This window comes from Myotis myotis, unplaced genomic scaffold, assembly GCF_014108235.1.
Source record: "Myotis myotis isolate mMyoMyo1 unplaced genomic scaffold, mMyoMyo1.p scaffold_m19_p_11, whole genome shotgun sequence".
NCBI lineage: Eukaryota > Metazoa > Chordata > Mammalia > Chiroptera > Vespertilionidae > Myotis > Myotis myotis.
Window position 1 is genome coordinate 7710579 of NW_023416315.1, and position 25833 is coordinate 7736411.

General features: G+C 40.5%; 1 protein-coding gene across 3 annotated transcripts in view; it reads right to left on the bottom strand.

Annotated features, from left to right (window-relative positions):
- Nucleotides 1-25833, bottom strand: part of HECW1 (HECT, C2 and WW domain containing E3 ubiquitin protein ligase 1) — a 138869-nt gene that overhangs the window by 22074 nt on the left and 90962 nt on the right. For all 3 annotated transcript variants that reach the window (XM_036327421.1, XM_036327419.1, XM_036327420.1), the window contains exons 10-19: nucleotides 23722-23823; nucleotides 18870-19020; nucleotides 17341-17483; nucleotides 15386-15507; nucleotides 13852-14037; nucleotides 10748-10882; nucleotides 9366-9471; nucleotides 8338-8434; nucleotides 2994-3077; nucleotides 2440-2549 (exon numbers count right to left, since the gene is read on the bottom strand). In XM_036327421.1, coding sequence (XP_036183314.1) covers nucleotides 2440-2549; nucleotides 2994-3077; nucleotides 8338-8434; nucleotides 9366-9471; nucleotides 10748-10882; nucleotides 13852-14037; nucleotides 15386-15507; nucleotides 17341-17483; nucleotides 18870-19020; nucleotides 23722-23823 — 1236 coding nt within the window. The remainder of the gene's footprint in view (nucleotides 1-2439; nucleotides 2550-2993; nucleotides 3078-8337; nucleotides 8435-9365; nucleotides 9472-10747; nucleotides 10883-13851; nucleotides 14038-15385; nucleotides 15508-17340; nucleotides 17484-18869; nucleotides 19021-23721; nucleotides 23824-25833) is intronic.

Here is a 25833-nt window from a genome sequence, read left to right on the forward strand (position 1 = left end):
TCTATGATTCTGAATCTCTGTAGCATCCAGGTAAATTTCATAAGAGTCTAGAAAATGGGAATTGTAAAACTTAATATCACTATATTTGGATTACATAATCTAGGACCCCATCATCAAAACCAAGAGGATAGATAATGAAGTACTCTGACAAAATGAACTGGATGAGTGCTTGGATTCATGGCATCAGTAATATCTGTATCAGGAAAGTTGAGTCTTTTTATAAAAGTTATCCAAATATATCTCATTTAGCAAATCACTCTTTATTGTCTCTTCTTTTTCCATTCCCAATTTGGTATCTCTCACATATAGTGATGTTAAAATCACACTCCAATTGCCAAAGTTTGGACCAAAGTGTAGACAGGTCACAAGACTGGGACAATCTCTACAACAAAATGGCAGATCATCATCTAGACCAGCGGTTGGCAAACTGCGGCTCGCGAGCCAAATGCGGCTCTTTGGCCCCTTGAGTGTGGCTCTCACAAAATACCGACTTCTGCGCATGGGCCACGAAGTTTCAGTTGCACTGTACGTGCGCGCCCGCACGTGGTATTTTGTGGAAGAGCCACACTCAAGGGGCCAAAGAGCCGCATGTGGCTCGGGAGCCGCAGTTTGCCGACCACTGACCAACAGCTTCTCCCAATGGAAGGCTCTGCTCCCCAAAAGTAAGTCACCCTGCGCACACTGGAGATGATCGTTCTGGCTCTGACAAAGCTCTGCTCCACCTTCCCCAGGTCATGGCACCTCAATTACATTGTAAGTCAGGGGTAGCAGCATTAGGCCAGTGATGGCGAACCTATGACGCGTGTATCAGAGGTGACACGCAAACTCATTATTTTGGTTGATTTTTCTTTGTTAAATGGCATTTAAATATATAAAATAAATATCAAAAATATGTCTTTGTTTTACTATGGTTGCAAATATCAAAACATTTCTATATGTGACACGGCACCAGAGTTAAGTTAGGGTTTTTCAAAATGCTGACACGCCGAGCTCAAAAGGTTCGCCATCACTGCATTAGGCATTTCTTCAACAATGTCATTGGTACACTTGTTTGGAGGAAGAACAACAGAGAGATACTGACCTAAAAAACGAGTTTAACAGTGAACAAAAACACTTCTAAGAGAGTTTCAAGTGACATGACTTGGAGGAGCCAAACCAAAAAACATTCTAGTTTTAGTGACTATAGCAGCATTGCCTGATACTGTCACACCCTTTTTGAGGGACAGAGCATTTTGCTAAATTCTGTTTCTCTTCTGAACTTCTCCATCCACTTCAGAAGCCAAACTTGGACTCTGACTCTTGAGGTTGTGAGATAAAAAGTTACCAGATATTTCAAACTAACTTCCTTTACTTTTAAAGTCATATAAAAATTGGGTTACCCCTGATACCCGCAACAATGTGATAATGCTAACTAACAAATGGGGGGAAAGTCTCCAATATCTGGTCATGTTTGGGGGTATGGTTTTTACTTAATTGTTTTGATGAACATAGAAAATAGTATCTTCCTTTTTCAATAAACAGTCTAATATATATTTCCTTATTGGGAATGAAAAATATCGACAAAGATTTTTTGTATCATGAGTAAATTCATTCTAATACATAAAGAAAACTTCAGGGGAACCATTTCATACCATGTAAGAAAACTCTTTGGCATCTTCCTGGGGATGTATGGTGGTCCCTACTAACCTCGTATCTTCTTTATATATCCTAGTAACTTCTTTACAACATGAGAAAAGTTGCCAAAATTGATATCTATTAACATTCTGAGTCATAAGGATGAAGGTTTCATAAAGGGCTCTTCCCTTTTAAATTAAAAAAATATATACTTTAATTGATTTCAGAGAGGAAAGGAGAGGAAGAGAGAGATAGAAATATCAATGGTGAGAGAGAATCATTGATCGGCTGCCTCTTGCACCACACTGGGGATGGAGCCTGCAACCCAGGTATATGCCCTGACCAGGAATCGGACCGTGACCTCCTGGTTCATAGGTTGATGCTCAACAACTGAGCTACACTAAATGGGCCCCTTTTAAGTTCTTATAGAATGCATTTGTAATGTAATAGAAATTTAGAGCAGGGTCTGGCAGACAGACAGTAAATCATTTAGGGTTTTGGGGCCATGTGGTCTCTGTCACTACTGCTCACACCCGCTGTTGCCATTAAAAATACTTAAACCAGTATGATTGGGTTCCACTAAAATTTTATTTATAGGCATTGAAATTTGAATTTCACATAATTTATACATGTCATGAAATCCTGGTTTTGCAAAAAAAAAAAAAGTCAAAGCATTTGTAATGTAAAATGCATTCAAGTCTTGGGGCATTACAAAAACAGGTGGCAGAGAGACAGGCAAGCATACAACCGTCCTTCTTTCACCATCATCTGGTAGAAACACAGGTGGCCACTTACAGGAGATACCCTGCCAGCCTCTCAAGTTACCTGGGGAGTTCTGAGGTGAGGAGCAGGGCGAACAGCGAGGAGAGAAGCTGTACCCTGGGTGGAAGGCAGCTTGCAGGGGGATGTAGGACATAATCTCTTCTTCAAAGAGACTGCAAAGAAAAAAAAAAAAGAGTTTATTCTGTGTCCATGAGAGAGTACTCATGAATTAGCGTAATAGCAGTTACAGTCCTCACAAAGCAACAAAAACACTCACATTCAGCATACTACATAGTATTTAAAAGATAGGCACAATGGGGGGATAAGGACACATATGGAATACCTTAATCAATAAAGAAAAAAAAGAGACAGGCACATCCTAGCACGCAAATTCTGTGTTATTTTTTTCTGTTATTTTAAACCCTAATTAACACTACAGCGAAGTCTCTATCAAGTACTATATTCGGCTCTTGCTACCTGAACTGTGAATGTAAAGAAGGCTCTTTCCAGCCCCGGTCACTAGAAACCTCAAGAGCAAATGGTGAGTGTTCCAGCCGGGGTAGTGAAGAATTGCCCAGGGCAGCTTTTCCAGAATTGCTCCAGGCTTAGCCTCTTACCTCAGCAAAATAACTAGATCTGCATCGCAGGACAACTTTTCCAGCCCATTATTACCCTCAGTCCGAATGTAATGGATTTTCTCCCTAAAATAATGTGGAAAAGAAAAGAGTTACACCACAACTCAGAAGCCAAGGAATGAATCCTTTTCTGATCCCTTTTTCTCTCTCTTCCAATGTGGCTGAACAGCAATGTCCTAATTAGTGTCAAGTATACTAGTATTCTTGGTATTTAAAGTTCGTATTGCAGGTTCCCAGGATACTCTACAACAGTGATGGCGAACCTATGACACGCGTGTCAGAAGTGACACACGAACTCATTTTTTTGATTGATTTTTCTTTGTTAAATGGCATTTAAATATATAAAATAAATATCAAAAATATAAGTCTTTGTTTTACTATGGTTGCAAATATCAAAAAATTTCTGTATGTGACCCAGCACCAGAGTTAAGTTAGGGTTTTTCAAAATGCTGACACGCCGAGCTCAAAAGGTTTGCCATCACTGCTCTACAAGGAATCCCCTCTCCTCAGACTCACAGGGACAGAAGCTAAGGAACACAAAAAAAGGTAGGTCCTTGAAGAGCCATGGCCATTGGGAGTGGAGCTGGACTAGGAGAGTGGCTGAAGGACTGTGGTGGGCTCAGGACATCTTGGAGGTCATGGAAAGAGAGTGAGGAACCTTATGCCTGATGGAAAATGTGTAAGGCACGTGGGGCACAAAGAGAGTCTGACCTCCAGAACACATGAGAGTCTCCCGGTGGTCCGAGCACAGGCCTACATTTCTCTCTGTTTGGTTGCAGTTTATACATTCTGACCCTTTCCCACAATCTCCAACTCGAACCTGGCAAATTATTCCAATAAGTCTATGGATAAATAGCTTTTATTTTGATCAAATGAACTTTGTAATTAGCTTTTCTGATATTCAAATACTGTATATACCATAACCAAGATTAATTCAATTGCATGCATGCTTCAAAGAATTTTTTAAAAATGTCTTGAAGCAATGCAGCATAAATCTGGGAAGATTTAGAGAGCAATTTTAAAAACAATATTTAACTTTTAAATTTCTTTTGCATGTTGGTATCCCAAAGCCCAGTGTAATGGTGTTAGGAGGTGGGGGCTTTAGTATGTGAATAGGTCATGAAGGCAGAGAACTCTTGTCTGAGATTAGTGTCCTTGTCTCTTACATGTGAGGATATGAGAAGCTTGTAACCTGAAAAAAGGCCCTCATTCTGATTATGGTAGCACCAAGTTCTTGGACTTCGAGTCACCACACTGTGAGCAGTAATTTTCTGCTGTTTATAAGCCACCCAGTCTGTGGTACTTTGAATAGCAAGCCCCAAAGGACAAAGACAGACACCGTCACCCACTGATCTTCAGAAGCATCACACCTGGCTATCATTCTCGCTCCTCACCCCCATGTTCAAGCGGTCACCAGCCTCTGTTGTTTTTGTATGCACCGTATCTCTCAAGCTCTTCCCTCCCCTCCACCCATGCTCTACCATCCTCCATACAAGGAGATTAATATCATAGTCTCCTAGTAACCCCATCTCCAATATCTTATGTCCTACCTCCAGTCTATCATTTTTCTCTACAGAATAGCCCAAGTGGTCATTAAAAACACAAATTCATCTATCTTTCTTTCCTGCTGAAAACTCTTTAATCACTTTGTAAATAAAATTAACTTCAGATAAAATCCCAGCTCCTTTCCATTGCTGACAAGCCTCCCTTTCCAATTTCACCATAGTCTCAATCCACCCTAAGCCATCCTGGCGTTTTTTCACTCTTCACCTACATCAAGCCTTTTCTTGTGTGGGGTCTTTGCGCACTCTCTCCCTGATCCCCACCTTGCATCTTGGGGACAGTTTCTTTTCATCCTTCAGGTTTCAGTTTAGTGTCAACTTCCTGCATTCTGAAAGCCTTCCCTGCATTCTGCGTAGGACGTAAGTCCTCCTCCTCTGCACCGGCACATTACCCACTATTGCTGACTTCTGATCTCATCCTTCATGACCCTTAACAAATTCTATGGCTATATATTTGGCTTTAAAAAAACAAAACAGGTCAAACTTGTCTGTCATCTGTCTCCCTTAATAGATTGCGAGTGCCATCAGAGTAAGACCAATGTCTGTTTTTCTTGCTGCTACATACGAAGCCCTAGCACAATCCTGATTCAGAATAGTTGCACAATAAAAGCACTAGTTGAAGGAAAGAATGAATGAATAAGGACTGCGAACATGACCCTTAAAATTAACAGATACCATTAGTCTCTGGGTTTTCTGGCTCCATCTTCCCCCTCTATGTGTGGCTTCCTTATGATTCACTGCTGAAAACAGTTTCCTGAAACTCATTCTCTACCCTCTAACCCAGCAACTGACTTTGTGGACCCCAGACAGTGGATCCATGGCTCCCTGAAAATAGCTATGGCTGAATGAGGGTCACGGTCCTCCCCTTGGTACCACAGAGGAAGCATTAAGTTCTTCCTCCGGACAGGGTCATGGGAAGATGTGCTTTTATTTTCAACTCTTGGACCTTTAAGATGGAGCTGACTCACACTCACATCACACCCAGGAGCAGGCAAAGGTTCAATCCCAGCAAGCAGTGCCCAGCTTCCTAGTTCCCTTAAGAGGGACCCCCTAAAGAACAAGTTCTTATTCTTGTCATTCTACCTTTTTAATTCCATCCCCTCTTAGTTTCTGATGTCATTGTTGGTCAACTGTTTTTGATGAAATATTTGGATTCCCTACCTGGGGTCCACAAGTCCTGCATTTGAAATTATATGCAAAGGCTTATGTTTATATGTGAGGGCAAATCTATAATGTTTCTCATCATATTCTTTAAAGGGAGGGGGACAGGAAGAGATTAACCCAAGAATTTATATGCATATATGCATAACCCATGGATATAGATAATAATGTGGTGAAGGCCTGCTGGGGGTGGGGTGGAGGGGATCAATGGGGGGAAAGGGGGGGTCTGGAATACTTTCAACCTTTAAGAAAAGGTTATTAGTTTCTATACTAAACAATTTCCATGGTTTTTCCATTTTCCTCACTCCAAGTCCCCCCATGTGTGGAAAATCATAATTGTATAATTCCACACTGCAACAAAACTCTTAAGATTTTAAAAAAGTGATATTACACAATAAGGCTCAAAAGTTTATTTCTCTTTGAAAATATACTCTTTTACTTGTAGTAGCAAGCAAAACTGACATAGGCCCTACTCCTATGGAGGTTATATTGTTTCTACTTTCAAATTATTTAAGTTATTTAAATGGGGCTATAGTGCCTTTAGTGGATCCAAATTTCTCTAAAAAGTAAGCAGTGAATTAATTACTTAGTGGTGGAACCAATACATTAAAAAATGTTCAAGAGCAGAAATGTGTCAAAAACTTTTTAATTAGTATAACACCTCTGAAAATTCTTTGAAAATCCCTTAGATTATTATGTACTGTGAGAAAATAACGGAGCCCATGAATAAATGACCCATATGACTGAGCATGGCACTGCCTTTAGCAGCGCAGTAATGAAATTTGGGCAGAGTTGGACATAAGTGGAAGTGACAATACTCATGCTTACGCTCAACTGTTCATGCTAAGGCCTTTTCCTTCACTCCAAAAATAATGTTTTCCTGTTTTCCATCTTTAAATTAAAGGACCAGGTTCTGAGGGTCAGAGTGGGTACACAGACAAGGTCCTACACTAAAGAGCTTATAGTGTTGTAGGGAGACATAAGTACATGATAGAATAACAGAGATAAGGGGAAATACCTTAGAGGTACAAAAAGAATGTTTAAAGTAAGGCACAAGAAATCCTAGAGTCTGCTTGAATCACCAAATCTTTGCATTTGATTTGAGCCTTTAAAATAGAATGAGCTACCCACAAAAGGAAAGCCATTCCAGAAAAGGAGAAGGCAGGAGAGAGGGACAGCTTATTTGGTGGAAATGGAAGATGGTAGGAGAAAAATACTCGCACAGGATGGAGAGTTAGGCTAGGGCCAGACTTTGGAGACCATGGAAATTGCGCTTAGAAATCTTTATTTCATATGCAATGAGAGCCATAAGAGCTTTTGTTGAGGGACAGGAGTGACATAATTTGATCTGTTCTATAAGAAGATAATTCTGGTTACAGTAGGATGATAGGAGATATCTTCTATGAGACCCCTGCCAATTTCAGGAGAGAAATGATGAAAATCCAAATACTGGTCATGATAGAGAAGAGAATAAAAGGGCTAGAAGAGAAAAAGTGAGGAGGTAAATGTTTAGATGTGGAAATGAGGACAGAGGAAGGAATAGAGAGATAATGGCCAATTTGGAGGATGGTGGTTCTAATTGACAAAAGTAAAAAACAGGGAAAAGAGGTGTCAATGAGGGGGTCTTGGAGGGGCAAGAATATAATTGATATGTCCTGGCAGGATTAATAAGGACTTGAATAACAAAGAGGTTATTTTCCAATGTTGGTGATTTATTGAGGAAGTCACACAAAATAGTTTTACAGTTGTCTGACAGATTCAAAAGGCCACCAGATGGGCGGTAAGGGATTAGAGGCAGTAACTGACTGTTCTCACCCACTTTGTCTGATCTTTCACACACATCCCCATTTCAATAGTGCCTACACTGTGACCCTATTTCAGTGACGAGAAGACTAAGGGTAGAGGATTAAATAACATGACTTGATTGTTAGCCTGTATGTGAGTTAGAATTAAGACTACAAGGGAACACTCTTAATATCCATGCATCTCCAGCTTTTGAAATTCTGAGCAGTAAACTGAAAGAGAGAGGTGTTTAACCATTTTGGTGAAAAAGTGGGATTTAGCTTCAGGAGATATTTTCTCTTTTTATCACTTTGTGTGACTATTCCTTCCAAATGAAGTGATTCAGATTTCCAGAGACACTTAGTCAAATACGATCCTAATAAACAACAGAACATATATGATACTTTTGGGAAAATCGGAACATATATGATACTTTTTGTTTGCTTCTTTGAATATGGTCATTTTATATATGATTTACTATTAAATAATTTTATTTCAAAAAATGTATATGGTGTTTTACATAAATACCTTTTAATTAAAAGTATGTTGCTCCCTTTCAGTGCTTCCTTCCAAGTCAATGGAAGTCATTTTAGCATCATTATGAATCATATGTAACCTGACAATATGACTATTGCTGATTGCTACACTTCTGAGCACATTAGAACCCTCTGGCCCCTTCGTTTTGAGAATTCAAATTATAATTTAAATGCATGGATAGAAAACAGCAAAGCCTTCTGCTCTGTCTCCCCACAGAGGTTCTGTCCCCTCTTGAAAGATAGCTGAGGAGATCTAGAGTTACAAGGGGATGGACAAGCCCCTACCTGAGTGTGTGGTTTCTGGCCAAGCTTGGCTGACGCTCTTGCAGCATTTCAAAAATGTTTGGCTGGCGAAGAAATGCCACGATCTTGTCATTATATGCTGAAATGACAGAAGGGCAGAGTTGTGCTTCAGTCTTCAGACCACAGATGATTTCCCTGATGATTGGAAGATGGATGCTTGACAAGAGAATTGATTTAGAAGTTTGAGGGGCAGGTAGCAATGTATCAAAAAATGTAAGCTCCCGAAGGTGTTTCCAGTGATATAATAGCATTATTATTTTTAAACAATCACCCCAGAAGTGAACTCAATCTAAGTTAATCATCCTAATATTCCAGAAACTTAACGATGGGTTAACTCACTACTGTGTGAACAGATAAAATACAAAGTAGTTCTCCCATGAGCGAAGACTTACTCTCTTCTTAATAAATTCTCTTGGTCATTTTGCCACAGTTATTTTAGCACAAGATTCTTTATGAGTTCAAATAAACCCTTTTCTGAGCACTTGACACTTATGACCTGTGGCCATGAGTTGATTTCCAGGAGTGATAATGGAACTACCCAAACCCATTTAGGCTCTCTCACCTCTTTCCCCTGATACAAGTGGCATGTGTTTTGAAAAGAGGCAGTTGATCTTAGAAATCAAGACTCTGTCGACTTATCCCCATACACACAAGGGAAGAGAGGTTTACATTACAAACTGCATCTAACAGAAACAAATTCATGACCTCATTAAATTATGCTCCCCTGGACTTGGCTAACAAAGCACTGAACAGAGAAAAGAAGGGAAATGTGGGCTGGAAGATATCAGGGAAGAAGGAGGCGAGGGATGAGAGAGGACAAAGCGAGGAGGAAGGAGAAAGGGAAAAGGCAAAGGGGAGAGGGGAGGATGGGCGCAAACAATAAAGGGGGAGACTATGCCATAAAGAGGAAGAAAAGTAACTCAATGGAATCCTCAATATGAAAGGATTCACAATAAGAAAAGCCAGGCTAATTACCGATTATCCAGGGGTTCTAAAAGCATGCTACATACCCAGTGGCAACGACTCATGCTGATGCTGGCTTCGAATAGCAGCTACTAGGCTGTGTCCTGGCCGGGCCATTAAAGAGGTTCCTCTGTTTCTACAGACATCTGAGGCCTAATTCCAAAACAAAATTATTAGTGTTTGCTCATTGAGTACGACGTGAGCTGTGGCTTGTCATATATAGCCTTTATTACATGGAGGCGCGCCTTATTGACAGTGAAATGCCTGCAATACTCAGTTTCTTTTTATTATATGAAGTGACCTGACAATAATACTGAAATTGCCTTAAAATATTAAAGAGCTTGGACATTTTAAATAGATTGAAATGACATATTTGGAGTTGATGCAGAGTTTTGAATTTGTACACTCTCATCTCACGCTTAGTACTTTCTGAAGTATTGTACGATTGCTACCAGACAGGGGGGCTGTCTATGTTGAGCTGGGAAGTTGGGGCACTGCTTTCTACAATGTGTGAACTTGTTTCCTGCCGAGTGTCTGGTATCTGCAGGGTCTTGACACCCACATAACACTTGCAGATGTGTAACACTTCCTCTCTGCATCGTCACACACACCTTTTATGTGTATGTTTTCAGTAGTTTCCTGAAACAATGATACCTAAGATGATCCCATGAAAGAAAAATTCATTTGATCACAGTGGCACTGAAACATGAGTGCCCTCGATTGGAAATAGTTGCATCTCTCAGAGTCCACAGGTGACTCCTCTGAAATGTACACGAGGCTTTCATTACAACAAGTGATGACACACCAACAACTAGCTCTTCGTTTAAGACTTATGTTTGCTATCTGGAAGCTTTTAGGGAGATTGTAATTTTTCCAGTTTCTTCTGAGGTGTATGTACACTGTGGTTCTCCCTGGAATGACTCTCTGAGGGGGCCAAATAGATATTTCTTTTTTTTTCTGACAGTTTTTTCATTTTTTTTGCCTCACTCTAAAATTCAACTTTAAAAGCTGTTTTATGGGAAATTGTTCTCAGTGCCCTCATCTCTTGATGTTATAAAAAGATGTTAGGACATAAAAATGGATTTTCTCATAATATTCTCAGAAACTGTTTGAAAGTAGAAAAGGACTATATTTTGAGTTTTGGTTTGGGAAAAGAGGACAGGAAAGATTATGGGATACAGAGACAGTATTTCAGAAAGGCAATGAATGTGAGCTTACGAAAGGTGGTAGCCTTCCATGGCTCGGCAGTAGGCAAGCACAGGTAATAAAAGAGATATAAACGAGGACAGCACGTGGTGGAATGAGAACAGGGTACTCCTTACGCCTGGTTAATTTCTCCTAGCTCTCAGCCACTAAGAAGTAGCTCTGGCTCCACCAACAGAGGCAGAGTCTGTGGACCTGTGAGCCGAGGGCAGGGACAGGGCGTTACCTCTCCAGCACTGTAACTGCGGAGCCTCTGGAGGTGCTGGCGATGCATCAGATGATTAGGAAGACGGCCGTTCTGAAGAGGGATTCGGGGGTCAATGAAAGTGGTCGCTCGACTGTTGTGGTCCACGAAAAAAGACTGCAGCCAGACCAGTGAAGAGAGCACGCCATGAGAGTGAGCCAGAGTGTAGTGAACCATGGAAGGGAATGCTACGGGGCCAAGGCGTCATGTCTCTTTCTGTCTCTCTTTTTTATCTACTCAAAATTAGGTGGAGCACGGGGCACTGGGCATCTGTTTGCTCCGTAGCTGAGTGAAGCAACAGCAGCCACCGACACTTCACTGTGAAGTCATACAGTAGTAATAACAACACTTTATTTCATGTGCAAAGTAAGATAAATAGAGCTTTTGATGGATAAATAATACTAGTGATTAATAGCTTTTATAGGGTTTTACTTTTTAAAAAATGCTTTTTAATATAGAATTAGTAGAGTCTCACTGATAAAAAAAAATTGAAAGGATAAAATAGTAAAAAGAAAATAGCTTAAATCATCCCAAATAACACAATCTAAAGGCAATCACTAAAATATTTTGGTAATTTAAAAAATATATTTTTATTGATTTCAGAGAGGAAGGGGGAGAGAGAGATAGACACATCAATGATGACAAAGAATCACTGATCAGCTGTTTCCTGTACATCTCCCACTGGGGACCACGCCCACAACCCAGGCATGTGCCCTGATTGGGAATCAAACCATGAGCTTCTGGTTCATGGGTCGATGCTCAACCACTGAGCCACACTGGCTGGGCTATTTTGGTAATATTTTCCAGATTTTTTCTTTTCCTATGCAAATATACACATATGCACATATATACATTTTCCCCCACATTAACAATAATTTTGTTGTAAATCTTTTTGCCTATTATTTTATAAGCATTTCCCTAAGTTATCAAATTTTCTTTTAACATAGAATTTTAATAAGCATATAGGATTCAGATTGATGGGTGCATAATGATTACTTTCAGTTCTCTGAAAAATACTAATGGAGTATTTCACAGAACTAAAACAAACAACCCAAAAATTTATGTATAACAAAAAAAGACGCCCTAACAGGTTTGGCTCAGTTGATAGAGCGTCCACCTGTGGACTCAAGGGTCCCAGGTTCGAGTCTGGTCAAGGGCATGTACCTTGGTTGCCGGCACATCCCCAGTAGGGAGTGTGCAGGAGGCAGCTGATCGATGTTTCTCTCTCATCGATGTTTCTAACTCTCTATCCCTCTCCCTTCCTCTCTGTAAAAAAAAAAAAAAATCAATAAAATATATTTAAAAAAAAAAAAAAGACTACAAATAGCACAGCGATCTTGAGAAAGAAGAATGAAGTTAGAGGCTATCTAATTAAGGTGGAACACTGGGCACTGTGTTATGTGATATTAAGCTATACTTCAAGATTATAGAAATCAAAAAAGCATGGTACTGTCATAAAAACAGACATATAGATCAATGGAACAGAATAAAGTGCCCAGAATAAACCCACTTATACAGTCAATTAATATATGATAAAAGAGGCAAGAATATACAATGGAATAAAGACAGTTTCTAGGTACATGTCTCAGCTGCTTTGCTTTCTGCTATAGTGATGAGTAGGAGGCAGTGTGTGTATCATGGAGGACCAGGGCTGACTGCATCTGGGGACTCTCTGCATTCCCTGGGGCCCTTGCTGTTTGTTTCCTGATATGAGAGCTTCATTCTTGAAAATCCAAGGATAGGCAAATGGCTTGCATCAGTGTGTGCTCTTGCACAATAAACACTTTTTGTTCACTGACTCATAGTGGTATCCCTTGGCATCTTGGTTAAACAATAAATGCAATCATGGCCACCACCGCAGACCACTGAGATAGGCAGGTGCACCCCAGCTCTGATCCTTTACTTTCTGTTCTGGCTCAAGCTTCATTTCCCACCCTATCACATCCCAGCAAGTCCTCTTAGTATATAAATCGCTGTCATTCTCCCAGTGGAGGCCACATCCAGTAAATGAGGAAATCTGCTGTACAAGGAATCTCCCCACCCCCATTTAATCCCTGACTACATCGGAGCTGGTCATAGAGCTTCCTTGTACTCATGGACTTGCATTAGTGGACACAGTCTTTTTCCTCACACTACCTAGAGAGTTCAGGTGCTGAGGCATGCGAAGTGGTTTGTAGGAACGGGTTGACAGCTCCCAGCGGTGCTGTTTTTATGACAGTACCACTCTGGGGACATCAACTCACTCTGGGGAACTATGGCTTTGCAGGTTCACAATCACAAAGGGAAAAAAATGGAGTAATTCAGTTGCCTATTGAGAGACATGTCTGCTGGTAGAAACTTCTGTTTCCTTTGACCCTAAAACAGGGAGGGGTTCTCTCCACCAAAGTTCACAAAAGATTACACAGGGTCAGTTCTTTAGTAAACGTTGGCCTGTCTTGTAAATACATTGAGATGAATGATGATGATTAAGAAAAAACATTCTCACTTCAGCAAACCCAATTAAGCTTCTAAAGCATTGCCGGGGAGGACCAGTTTTGGTTAAGGTCACACAAAGGCAAAATGCAAGCCAGTTAACATGGCATAAACTCAATGTGCCCCATCACTGTTTGCCAGGCTGCTTTAAGGAGACCTGAAGGCTTACTAGGGAAATCATAGTGAGTAATCTAATAATGTCACTCCCATTTAACGAATAATTTTGTTCTCTGAGAGTTAGCTGTCTAAGGAGGCAAACAGTGGAAGGTCATTGAACAGAATCTGGTTTCAAATTCCAAACCTAAATGTAAAGAGATGTAGACAGTAGTTCTCAAATGGAGGTGATTTTGCTCCCCAGGGGGCATATATAGTAAGGTCCAAACTTGGTGGGGGTGCTCAGTTGGCAGAAGTCAGGGATGCTGCTAAACACCCTCCAGTGCACAGGACAGAAACCCTGCTGTGGACAGTTCCTCCTCCCTGCCTCCTGGGAGCCAATGGCACATCCCAGGCTCACAGGCTCTCCTCTCCTCATCACCCTCCCTCCTCACTTTCACAGTGTCTTTCCTTTCAAGGAAAGGGCCCCCATGATGAAAGGGCCGCACAGTCACACTCACCTTTCCCTGCTGGTCCGTTTTGATCTCCCAGCCCCGAGGCAATTCCAGACGTGTGTCTGCAAACATGTTGATGAAATTCACCAAGTCCCGGTTATGCTGGTAGCGTTCAAAATTGCGTGCATCCCGCCGGACTTTCAGAATCATGTGCTTTAAGCAGGTGCTACTGGTGAAGACGCGGTAAGCATTCTGAGATGGGGTCAGAGCCAGTTGGGGTAGGGTGTGGAGGATTAGAAAAAACACAGATCAAGCACAGTTTGAGAAGCTTAATGTGATATAAAGTGATTTCTAAACAGTTATTTATTGTGAGCCTCGAGGAGGCAGCCTCAGAAGCAGAAATCTTGCTAAAAAATTAAATGAGCAGCTGTAAACACACATGGCCCTGTTTGTGATCCCTACTCTGCCTGCCGCTCCACAGCCCGGGACACAGTCAATCTCCTTGTGCATCTCAGAGGCTCCCCTCCCTCCTCCTTCCTTCCTCTTTCAGCCATTGGCTTTTTTGAGTCTTTCTTGACCTCTTTGAGTCTCTTTCCTCTCTCCCCTCCATGGATCCTCTCTGACTGCACAGGTCTGCCTGAGCTCCTTTAGCTGTCTACAACAAAGAGTATTCATTTAAGGTTCCTGGGATTTAAGGCAGGACTTCAGGGTCCATCACTCCTTTGATTGCTCTGTAGAAATGTTTGTACGTGAGGGGTAGGGGATGAGAAAAACAAAAAAAGTTTCAGGAATTTCTCATTGTGCAAAGGACAGTTTTATGGCTCACGGGGATGATGTGTGCATGTGATAAAGGAAAGCTGGAGCAAGCAGGCACAGTATAGCTCCTGCTGGCCCAAGTCCCCTGGTGCCCAGGATCTGGCATCCTTGTCCCCCTTCAGCATTCATGCCTGCACCACAGGGCAGCTGCTCTGGCTCTAACCACTGAATGTCCCAGCGGCTTCTCAAATATAACCTGCTAAAACCTGATCTCCTCCTTCCATGACACAAACTTTGTCATCTCATTAAACTACGGGACCTGCCTAATGGAGTCACCACCTAACTCAGGTGCTCAAAGCAAAAAGGACTCAGACTTTCCTGTCTCATCTCCCATCCCCCTCAATCACAGTGGTCCAAAGCACTGTTACTGATTCCACGCAGAAATGTCTCCTGAAATGAGTCATTCCTTTCCATGAGGCCAGCCCCTGACTTAGCAGGCCTTCGTCATCTCTCTGAATGGTTGAATCAGTCTCCAGTCTTAGTCCCCCAGTCTTTCTCCCACACTTCTACCAAAGCACTTTCACTGACACTAACACACCGACACTGACAAAAACCTGAAGAGGAAACAGCATTTCCCCATCCAGCTCTTTCCCTTTTTGGAAAATGCACAGAATGAAAAGAGTGGACTGAGTTGTTTTCTGTTTTCTCGCCTGAGCTAAAATTCTACTCTCTATCAGGCAAGAAAATTCTACCCTCGTTCAGGTATCAAACAACTTGGCAAAGTTGCGCTTTTGGTCTTGATGGAAGCCAGGCCAGGCCCACTCTGCATTTCTGGAGCACTCACATAATTGGCATGCAGTACAGTGAAGAATTCAGGATTGGTGATAAACTTGACCGCGGGCGACTGCAGCAGCAAGGTGATTTTTTGTGAGTTCACCGGAGAAAGTGACCCTTCTCTCCTCAGATCTGGAAAAGGTGAAGCAAAAGCACAGAGCGCATTGAAAGAGTCATTTCAAACACTGTACTTTTCTCTGCATACCAGCAGCACACACAGCTTTACCTGCACAGCTGGAGTGGGCTGTTTTTAACAGTAATCTGACCAGGAGTCAGTGATCTGACTAGAAGTCATATCACCTTGTGTATGTCAGGTAAGAACCATTATTTCTAGGAGTGTTTCTGTATAACTTCAGTTAGGCTCAAGTCCTTAAATATCTTGTCCCTTTTATGCCAATTACTTTTTAAAATTTTCTTTACAAATTGCTAATCATAGGTATGATAGTTGGTTTGCAGAAAGGACCACAATTTTTTCCTTCCCTGCACCCACACCCATCTGCATGAGACTTTGCAGCTTCTCCCCTTGTTGAATCGAGCTAGCCATGTGTCTGGCTTTAACAAATACGATCTAGCAGAGGCTTGGAGCCAAGGTTTCAAGAAGCCTCTGTGTCCCCACTCTCACTCTGAACTCTGCCACCATCGTGAGAACAAACATGGGCTAGCCCTGCGCAAGAGGAGGAGCCATGGGGAGCAGGAACAAGCAGCCCCAGCTGAGGCCCTCTCAGGGCAGACAGGTCATGGCTGATTGGACAGCGGACCAAGGACAGATGGGAGAGCCCAGTGGCATCTGAGGAGCCACCTTGCTGAACTCTGCTCAAATTGCCTCTCTGCAGGACCATTGGATAAATGCATGGCTGTGAATTTAAGCTACTAAGCTTTGGGGTGGTTCGTTACATAGCAAATGCCAACATATGTGATACCAAACCCAGAAATAAATTCCTTTGCTCCTTTTTTCTCATGTTTCTCATCGCTCAACCACTTTACCACATCTCTCCCAGAAGGCTGAACTAAGAAATTAACACTAGAAAATCCTAAACTAGTCAGTTAAGTTAGTATATCTGGTAAAATGAATAAAATGAAGGTAATCAAAATTGTTGGTAGAACTGTATACTAGTATATGCATTCAAAAGAGTGCATGAGAATGTCCACTATTTTGCATTGTCGTAGGAGCTGAGACCTGGGAGGACGGAAACACATGTTTGTTTGCTCAGACTATTTTCTGAGCCTTGTTTTTGCAAATAAAATTTCCATCACAACTCAACTTTAAAAACTGGATGTATGTCACTGTGATCCTCTTATGTCATCACAGGTATAAAAAGTGAAAGCCAGTCTCCTATGCCTTTTGAATATCCTCATTTGAGTTCTAAGAAATGACCACCAGACCTCTGATGGACACCTACTCTACAATATTTGGTAAAAAAAGGCTCTTGGGTGGTGTGCATAACCATGTCTAGAAAATGTCTTTATTCCCAGGTTTCTCCCTCAAGGGGAACTGTATTTTATTCCTAAAGCTAACAACTAATTATTCCTGTTGATAGTGTAGTTATGTGGTTCTTTTGAAGTAGACCATGAATTTTGATTGCATGTTTTATTCTTAAGTAGAAAATCCATAGACTACAAGAAATAAATTAACCTAACTAGAAATCAAGAAGCTGAAAAAATTGCCTTGATGCGCAAGTACATAGCAAACCCAGCTCTGAGTCCGCAGACTTCATCAGCCTCATGTCCCCCAGCCATAGTGCTGGCATTCTCTCTGTGTGAACCCACTGCTTCCTCAGTTCCCGGTGGGAAACTTCTGTTTGCTTTACTTTGCTGCGCCCTGCCTCTTCCCCTCTGTCCTGACCTCCATTCGTCCCATTGCTTTCTTTCCCCGAGTGCACAGCGCCATACTACAAGGGCCTCACACTCTCTGTCACACAGCCCCTGGACGCCAGCCCAGAAGTCTAGGGACCCCTCCTCCCATACCTAAGCTCAACTGAGAAGATTCAGTGTCTGAGTCACTCTCACCACCTCCTCCGCCGCCTCCTGCTGGGACTTGCTCACAACTTTGGCTATTAGAATCTTCTTCCGGCCTCTCTGTGGCAATGGTTCGCTGAATATTTTGGTACCTTTGCATCAGAAAATGGAAAGGCAGGAGTTAACTTTTGTTTGTTGGCTTGTTTGGGGCTGGTCCTTTGAATCAGATTACTGGGGAAATCTGGAAAATGTTGTCTTGGATGCCTGGAAAAAAATGCTTAAAATTTCCACAAGAGAGCCAAAGCAATTAGTAAGACAAGTGTCTCTGGATGGTTTGACTTCTGTTTGTTTTGTGAGATATGATAAGTTTCAAGTATGGTGACTTCTAAAAAAACCAACATAAATAATAACGAATTATAAAAAAAAAAGCCTATAGTCCTATACCCTTACTAAGTCTAAAATAAGGCCATGGGAAGTAACTTAAAATGTTACAATTAAGATATCAAATTACCTCTGCATTATTGTACTAACAAACTAGAAGAATAGTTCTACTCACTTTTACTTGACGAGAAACTGATATGATCAGCAGATATGTGGAAATAAAATCATGCTGGCAAAAAATAAATATGTTGGCAGACAAATGTTTTCTGCTTATTTGAAGGATCATTTTATTTTTCTTCCCAAATTGTGGATTTAGTCAGTTGGCCAGCCAGCTAGCCACTTTGCCAGGTACCTACTAAACATTTACTAACTTTTCCAATATGCCCAGGCTCTGTCCTGGACTTTCAGATCAAAGAGAAAATTAGAATATGATATCACACTCTGAACCCACACAGTCAAGATGGAACACTATATAAACCATGACTCTAGCGATGTGAAAAGGCTGTCCTAGACGTGTAAGAGGTATGTGAACACAGATGAGGAGACACTAAAGTATATTTTGAAATCAGAGTATGAACTTGTTGGGGAGCTTGCAGGGAAAAACCCTAGAGAAAATAACATGTCCCAAAGAGTCCACCCTTGGAGAATTCTGAGAAGCATCGGGATATGTGGACCTCAGGCAGGGCTAGGAGACCCGCTGAGGGGAGGCAGAGAGCACTTAGTTGGTTGCTACTGGCAGCAGTTTGAATGGTATTAGTTCTCCAACTCGAGCTGCAGAAAGTGTGCCTGCAAGCATAATTTTGTGTACTATTTCTAGAGAGTTCACGGCAAACTGACACCCTCAGTGAATACCTAAGATGGGGCAGTGGGACGCCATGAGCCTCTTGATGCAGCACACCTGTGTTCAAACCTGGGCCATCCAGAAGTTCAGAGGATTCCCCACCTTTAAATGACCCTCAGGCTTAGCTCATCTCTTGCCACCAAATTCGAAGTCTGGCTTTCCAAGTACCTACTATGCATGACTTTCTTAAGATGTAAAATTAATCTCTAGCCTCCTCATGCAGTCTGAGCAGAAAAGCGTCCCGGGATTTGGGTTTGTCTTTAGCTGCCATTCTCCTTCCTGGTTTACAGGGGCTCTTTGCATGCTGATCACCAACCGCTTGTTGAGTTGCTCCATCTGCTGGATGGACCCTGATCTCCGCATCCCATCCGGGGTGGCTGCTGCTGTTGGACGCTGCCAGGTGGTCGTGCGGTTCACGTGGTCCACATAGAAGACCCGCCCATGGCTGTCAATGCGAGCTTCCCAGTCTAGCATGTAATAGAAAGGCCAAGTGAAAAACAAGGACAGACATTGATCCACATGAAACAGATGCCACCTCCAGGTCCTTTACAGGTAGAACTCACCGTTGGTTACTAGCCGAAGGCCAACCCTGCCCTCAGAACCTGCCATGACTTCTGAGGCATTGGGATGGCATTGACGTTCCAGAAAAGAGCCTACTGGGTTCATATCCTCTGCTGGGCCATTTTAAACGGTAACTGTAGTACCTCAACTATGACCTATGTTAAATTTTAATAATTTCTAAAGAGAATGTCTAATGTTTATTTCTTTCTTTAAATCCTTTCATCCTGTCAGTCTTGTTCTACTCAAATGACAGCCAGAAGATTGTAGTTAACACCAGTTTTAACAATAGCTCTAAAATACTGTACGTGCAACTTCAGATGATCTCCATCTAATTCTTGGCAACTTTAGTTGATTGTCATTTCTCTTGAGGGGGATTTGATACCTAGGATTTCAAACCATCCTTTTGATAAGTTGTAAATTGACAGTGTATATTCAAACCACTGTGGCTGCCAAATATGTCTTGACCACAATAAAGCAAAACTGATAACAACTACTAACAAACATCAATCTTTTAAATACCTCTTTGTTGATAAACCAGCATCCCAAACAGTAGAGGGAGCCCAAGGTAAATATAAGTTCCTTTGCTTCTCAAATTTAAACAATAGCCAAATTAAAGATGGAAATAGTTATACACGACATAATAGATGTAGGGGCTGGGTAGGGAGGGGTAGATGAAAAAGTCCTCAAAGCTGAAAGAGCTGGCAGTAATATATACATATCTAACCTGAACATGAAAAAGCAATATCTGCTATACCAAAATGGGAAAGCTTTTAGAGTTCACATGTAAAAATGTGGTGGAAACAGAAGCTTTATGATAAAATTATGCTGAAAAGTTATACTGAAGAAAAAGCAAAAATAATTTCAAATGGAGGGAAACCATTCAGCCTTTTAAGTAAGAAAAGCCATAGCTCTGGGAGTAAATCAGATACTAATAATTCTATTGAAAAATTATCATTCAGGTAATGACATAGCAACTCTCAATTTTTTTAAATAAAAAAACTCAATAGATTTAGTATATTTATGGTTTTATAGGTGCACGGCATATGTTCGTGAATATTATTGCTTGTGTCTGACATTTAACTGAGGAATTGCTAAAATGCCTGAAGAAAATCAAAATACTAGAAAATGCCAAATTTAACTTGGAAAAAAAAATGAAGGAAAAATGTAGTCAGATTGCATAAATAAAGTCTAGGAGGTTTTGATTAAAATTAACTTCTAGATAATCCAGTTATCAACTGTTAGTAGTAAATATTAGTAAGCTTGTTGATAAAATTGTGTGTCTATGTAACTACTAGATAATTAATTAATCTTGAACCAAAATTTTTGAAATTTCCGTGATTCCTAAACTAGTAGCAATCAGACACTTTCTTTTTCTTGAATCCAAAAAAAAATGAGTATTAACCTTAAAAGAGTATTGTGCTATTTGATTCAGCTGAACAAACTCCTCTTAGCATTCACTATGAACTAGAAACTATGCCAGGTCCGGAGGGCTCATCGGTAATTAACACACCCTTGCCCTCCAGGCACTCAAAGTAAAGAAAGGATTCTTTCTAGTTTCATAAATTCTCTAAGGAAAAACACACCTAGAGAATGATGCAGCAATAATTTCTCTCTGCAAGTTTCAGTATTTCCAAATCATTAATATAAAAAGATAAAAGCCAGACAGACAGGTCCTTTTGTCAATATATGGGATACATAGTGCTAAAGATATACTTTTATAAATATTCAGAAAATAATAAAGTAGAATTAGAGCTTATAAGCATGTTTTATGGGTTTCTTTGTTAAGAATTAACTTTCACATATTTTATAAACGATATTGTATGAAGAGAAAATTTCCAAATGGAACTTCAGGCTTTAGCATGCCCTGCTGGACTTGGCAATGTGAGGCCTAAACAACTCCTGAAAACGATAGCTTACTGATGCTGGGGCAAGTTAGAATAATTTATTTTCATCAATTCATGTGTAGCTGAAGTACCTATCATATTCTAAATTATATATTTTCCATGTAGTCTAAGAACAACGTAGAGCCTAATAAAGTATCATTTTTAGTTACTATACTAGCAACAGTAAAATTGTCCTTTTTTTCTTTACTTTAACAATTTCAATACCATGTTTGTAGTCTTGATTTTTCTCTTGAACTTCAGTCATACATCCCATCGCCTACTTGATATCACTACCTGGATGACACCTCAAATATAATGCGATCGAAACCAAGCTTCAGAGTTTTCCCAGCCAGACCTACTCTGTCTGCAGCCTTCCCTTCCCACCTGAGTTAAAGCAACTCCATTCTTCCAGGTGAAATTCCCGAGGACATTCTTGACTTCTATCTTTCTCTTACACATCACTTCCAATCTGTCAGCAAATCTACCCACAAAATACGTGTCCAGAATCTGGCCACTCCTCATCACCTCTCCGGCTCCCCACTGGCCCAAGCCACCATTATTTCTTACCTCGGTCACTGCAGTAAACTTTTGTTGGGTCTCATGCTTCCATCTTTCCTTCTCACAATTTAATGCCAACACAGTAACCACAGGAAAGGCTTAATACCTATGTCAGAAAACACCTCTTCTCTGTTCAAAACCCTGCATTGCCCTCCTTTCATCCAGAGTCAAAGCCAAAGTCCTTAAGAGGTCTACCAGGCCCTATGTGATCTGGGTTCCAGTATCTCCTTGATGTCATCACCTACTCCAGACACACTGGTCTCCTTGCTGCTCCTCAAACCCACTAGGCAGGCTGTAATTTTTTTTCAGAAAGCTCGCCCTCCTCAATACTTGCCTGGATTACTCTTTTGCCTCCTCTAAGTCTAGCATCAAAGGTTGCCTCCTCAATGAAGCTTACCCGATCACCCTATTTAAAATGGCAAACCAGCCACCACCACCAACTCCAGATGTCTTTATCCTGCTCTGCTTCTGTTTTTTGGTAGCACTTGTCATCTTCAAACATGTTATATTATTTCCTCTTTAAAAAAAATTGTTTTATTATCTGTCTCTGCCAGACTAGACTGTAAACTCCACGAGGGCAGAGACCTTTGTCTGTTTGATTCCTCACACAGAGTAAGGATTCCATGAATATTTGTTGAATGAGTGAAATCATCCATGTACTATTTGAGATTATCTAAGTAAATTCAGTTATTAGGCTTCACTATAAACTTTTTTAGTATTTTTAAGTATCACATGAATAGAAAATCAAAACCTATCTGTTATTTCCATTATTTAAACCTGCTGATGCAATTATTTAAATTAGACTTATCTATTCATTTTTTTATAATATCTAGTATAACTAGTAATTATTCTTGCATGGATTGGAAGTCAATTCATGTGCATATGCACTGATAGGTTATTTGTTGTGGGGCAAGTGTTCTTTCCCTGAAGAAAACATGCTATAAATATTTAACAGATAAGTGTCAACTAGGAAGTATCTATAGTGGCACGGAAATTTTACTATTCATTTATGGAACACCCATAAGTCAATGTATAAATAAATAAAGAAATCAGGTGTCAATAGTTAAAGAATATAATGTTTGGCTTGGCCTACCTTCCCAAAATGGCTTTCTTTTAAATGTCTACATATTAAAGGTATTCACTGTTTTCTAACTGATAAATTACAACTGACTCAGAGAAAAATGGTGTAAATGAAAAATATATCACATTAGCAAGAATAGATGAATTAAAGGATATGCATTTTTCCTTCTCAAAACTGTTACCACTTAATGTAAGCACAAGCAACAGAATGTAAGGAAACATTGACACTTAGCATCCTGGAAAGAGCTATAGAATTTATCAAATCTTAAAGGTTATCTTTGCTTGAAAAGCAAGCCTAAACCAAAACAGAGATATTACAGAACTCGTGAACATATGTGATGTTAAGTGGGGTGTCAGTTCCTTCTTGCAAATTTATTATAATGGATTATTATAAGGTTAAGTATAGAATGATATGTAGAGACTCCCTACTCCAAATCTAGCATTTAGTGAGGAAATTAAAGCTTTACTTTACAAATAAGAAAACTGAGTCTCTGAGAGAGTAAATGATTTTCCCAAGTTCAAATGACTAGTTGGATAATTATTACTTATTACAGTTATCAGGGGAAAACGATATTGAATGCTATCCCTAAAGAAGATGATGTTTTTCTGAACAACCCTAAGAACTACAGAAGAAATTGGAGGCTGTCACCTATCAATGCAAGCTATAGCAAGGAAAATGCAAGTTCATGGGTCCTAAAGAGTTGAAATGTTCTATATATGGAGATGCTTGTTATTTAACAGGTCCAATGGCGAACAGTAGGACTATTCAATCTTGAACTGCAAATTTTAAAATATGGAATAGTAAAATTTGGGACTTAAGGATTATGTACAGTTTGCAAGTACTTATTAAGAAATGCTCTCCATTTCAGAAGTTGAGGAGCCCTAGGTTATCTTTTCCAGATCACATCCTGAAACCATTAGTTAAAAAACCCAAACAATTTTTATAGTAGGTGCCATATTGGTTTTTTATAACAGTGTAAGCTACGGAGTTGAGGAAGAGTTTGGATGTTTACATACAAGTTCATACTGACCTGTTTAGATTTGGTAGGAAGAGTTAAGACATAGAGTTTAAAAACTAAAGCTTACTTGGTGGAAGAGGCTCATCGATTGTTGGGTAGTGATGATGTTCAGGCCTCAAGGAAGGAAGCTGGTTTACTGGCTGTGAATTATGGAGTATAGGACATTCACCTATGGACAAGATAGTCAAGACATTCAGGTTCACTCATTGCTATGGCAACGTGTTAAAAAAACCAGGACCGTAAAACAAATTGCTATAGAAAAAATTCCAAAGAATGGGCAATCTATTTTTGTGTCCATTTACTACAATCACAGTCATTCATGAAAGAAGGAACAGAGTTAATTATTTTTTTAAACTCCAAAGAACAAAGCCAAACACTTCATGACAATGATCTATACCACATAGACCAGTATGTCGGATCAAGGTCTGATTCTGTAACCACCTGAATTATCTTGATAGAAAGGTGGCATCCGAAAGAAAATTAGCAGAGCCTGACTTGAGCCCAGCCAAAGAAATAGGCCTGTTTGAGGGAAGGGCAGCATTTCTGAGGTCCCATGACAGTTCAGTGGCCCAGTGCAAAATCATTGCTCTTGTTTGAATAGGTTTCATCAGAGGGCTGCCAAGAGGCTGTTTTTCAGATTTTGTTTTTGGAATGAAACTAAGATGGTGACTTTCCAAGATGGGGTGAAGGAACCGGTGGGTCAAGAAGGTAAATTCCTTTAGTATAGAAATTAATGGTTGGGGTTGGGGGTGGGGGTGGGGTGGGAAGGAACCATGGGATTTTGTGATTGTTGCAGGTGATTTTGAGGAAGAATCAGAAAAGCCAGAGTGTTCTGGAAAGAGAAAAGGACAAAAGACAAAAGAAGTAGATAAAAGGTAGGAAGACTGAGACAAGAAAACTTGAAACACAGAAGTAAGATAGGAGGAAGAAGAGAGACGAACATGGACAAATTTTAGAGATAAACATATCCACAGAATGCATGCCCCAATTATGACAGGCATATCTAATAATATTGTCAGTCAGGCTTATAATGAACTGAACAATGATCTAAAATGGTGCTCCTATTTCATGATGTTCTCACGTTCTGGTAACACTGTATGTAGAGTGGCCATGTGGATGGGAGGCCTATAGCACCAGCAATTGCAAAAGTAATTGCTCTTGGTCTTTGGAGAGCTACAGGCCCACGGGCCGAGAGACAGCTTCCATTCAGACTGGTGTCTCCTCTCCTTCCTACCTCACATGATCCTGGCTTTATTGCAAGAGCCCATATTGGCCAGAGGACAAAGGTCAAATCTTTTCCTTCTTCTGTCCTTCATGGCTGATGCAAACACTAAGTGTTCCATTATCCCTTAGGTCAAAAAGGAGAGAAACTAAAAAACAGCAGTTAAGATCTTTGTGGGATTTCAAGTTTCAAATATTTTCCAGAATGCCCATACATGGACAGGATGATTATTTCTTCTAACTCTAGATTCATAGAACTGATAAAAAGTAAAATAAATTAATTAGGAAGGAAGTTAGATGGTTTTAATTTAGCAGTGTCATTCCTAGAGCTAACAGAAAAACAAAAACAGAGAGGTATTTCGGAACAAAGGGCCCTTCTAAGTTTAAACATATGACACAGTTTCCTGTGTGAACTCTGTTACTCAAATACTTGGGGTCTCTGAGACTTTGAGGAAAGCCAAGGAAAGTGTGTGCCCCTGGTGTCAGCGCACAGCTCCTGTGAACTGATTCCTGTTTCAAAGATGTGCTCTGTTTTTTAGTGGATCTCACACTCATGTCTGTTTTTATATATGCTTCATGTCAGAAACCAAAAACAATGATACAGTTGTTATGTCATCAGCTTCTGTGCTTTTAATTTAGTTTCTTGAGAAAAAAAAAGAACAAACTTACCTCCTGTAATTAATTCAACCAGTCAGATTAAGCACTCCTCCAAACTAGTGGAATATTGCTGCTTGCAGGGGTTAATGGAGCTGACCCTACCTGCTTGTGAACCCCAAGAAAATGCAGTCACATGACTGACACAGCTCAGCCAACTGAAAGGATGGAGCACACAGAAGAGGCAAAGGATTTTGTTCGGCAAGAGGCTGAAGCGCCACACAATCACCCTTGCCTCAAACACAAAGCAAGTGTTCAGAACGTCTAGACCTTCCAAGAGGGAAATATATTCCACTTGAAAAGT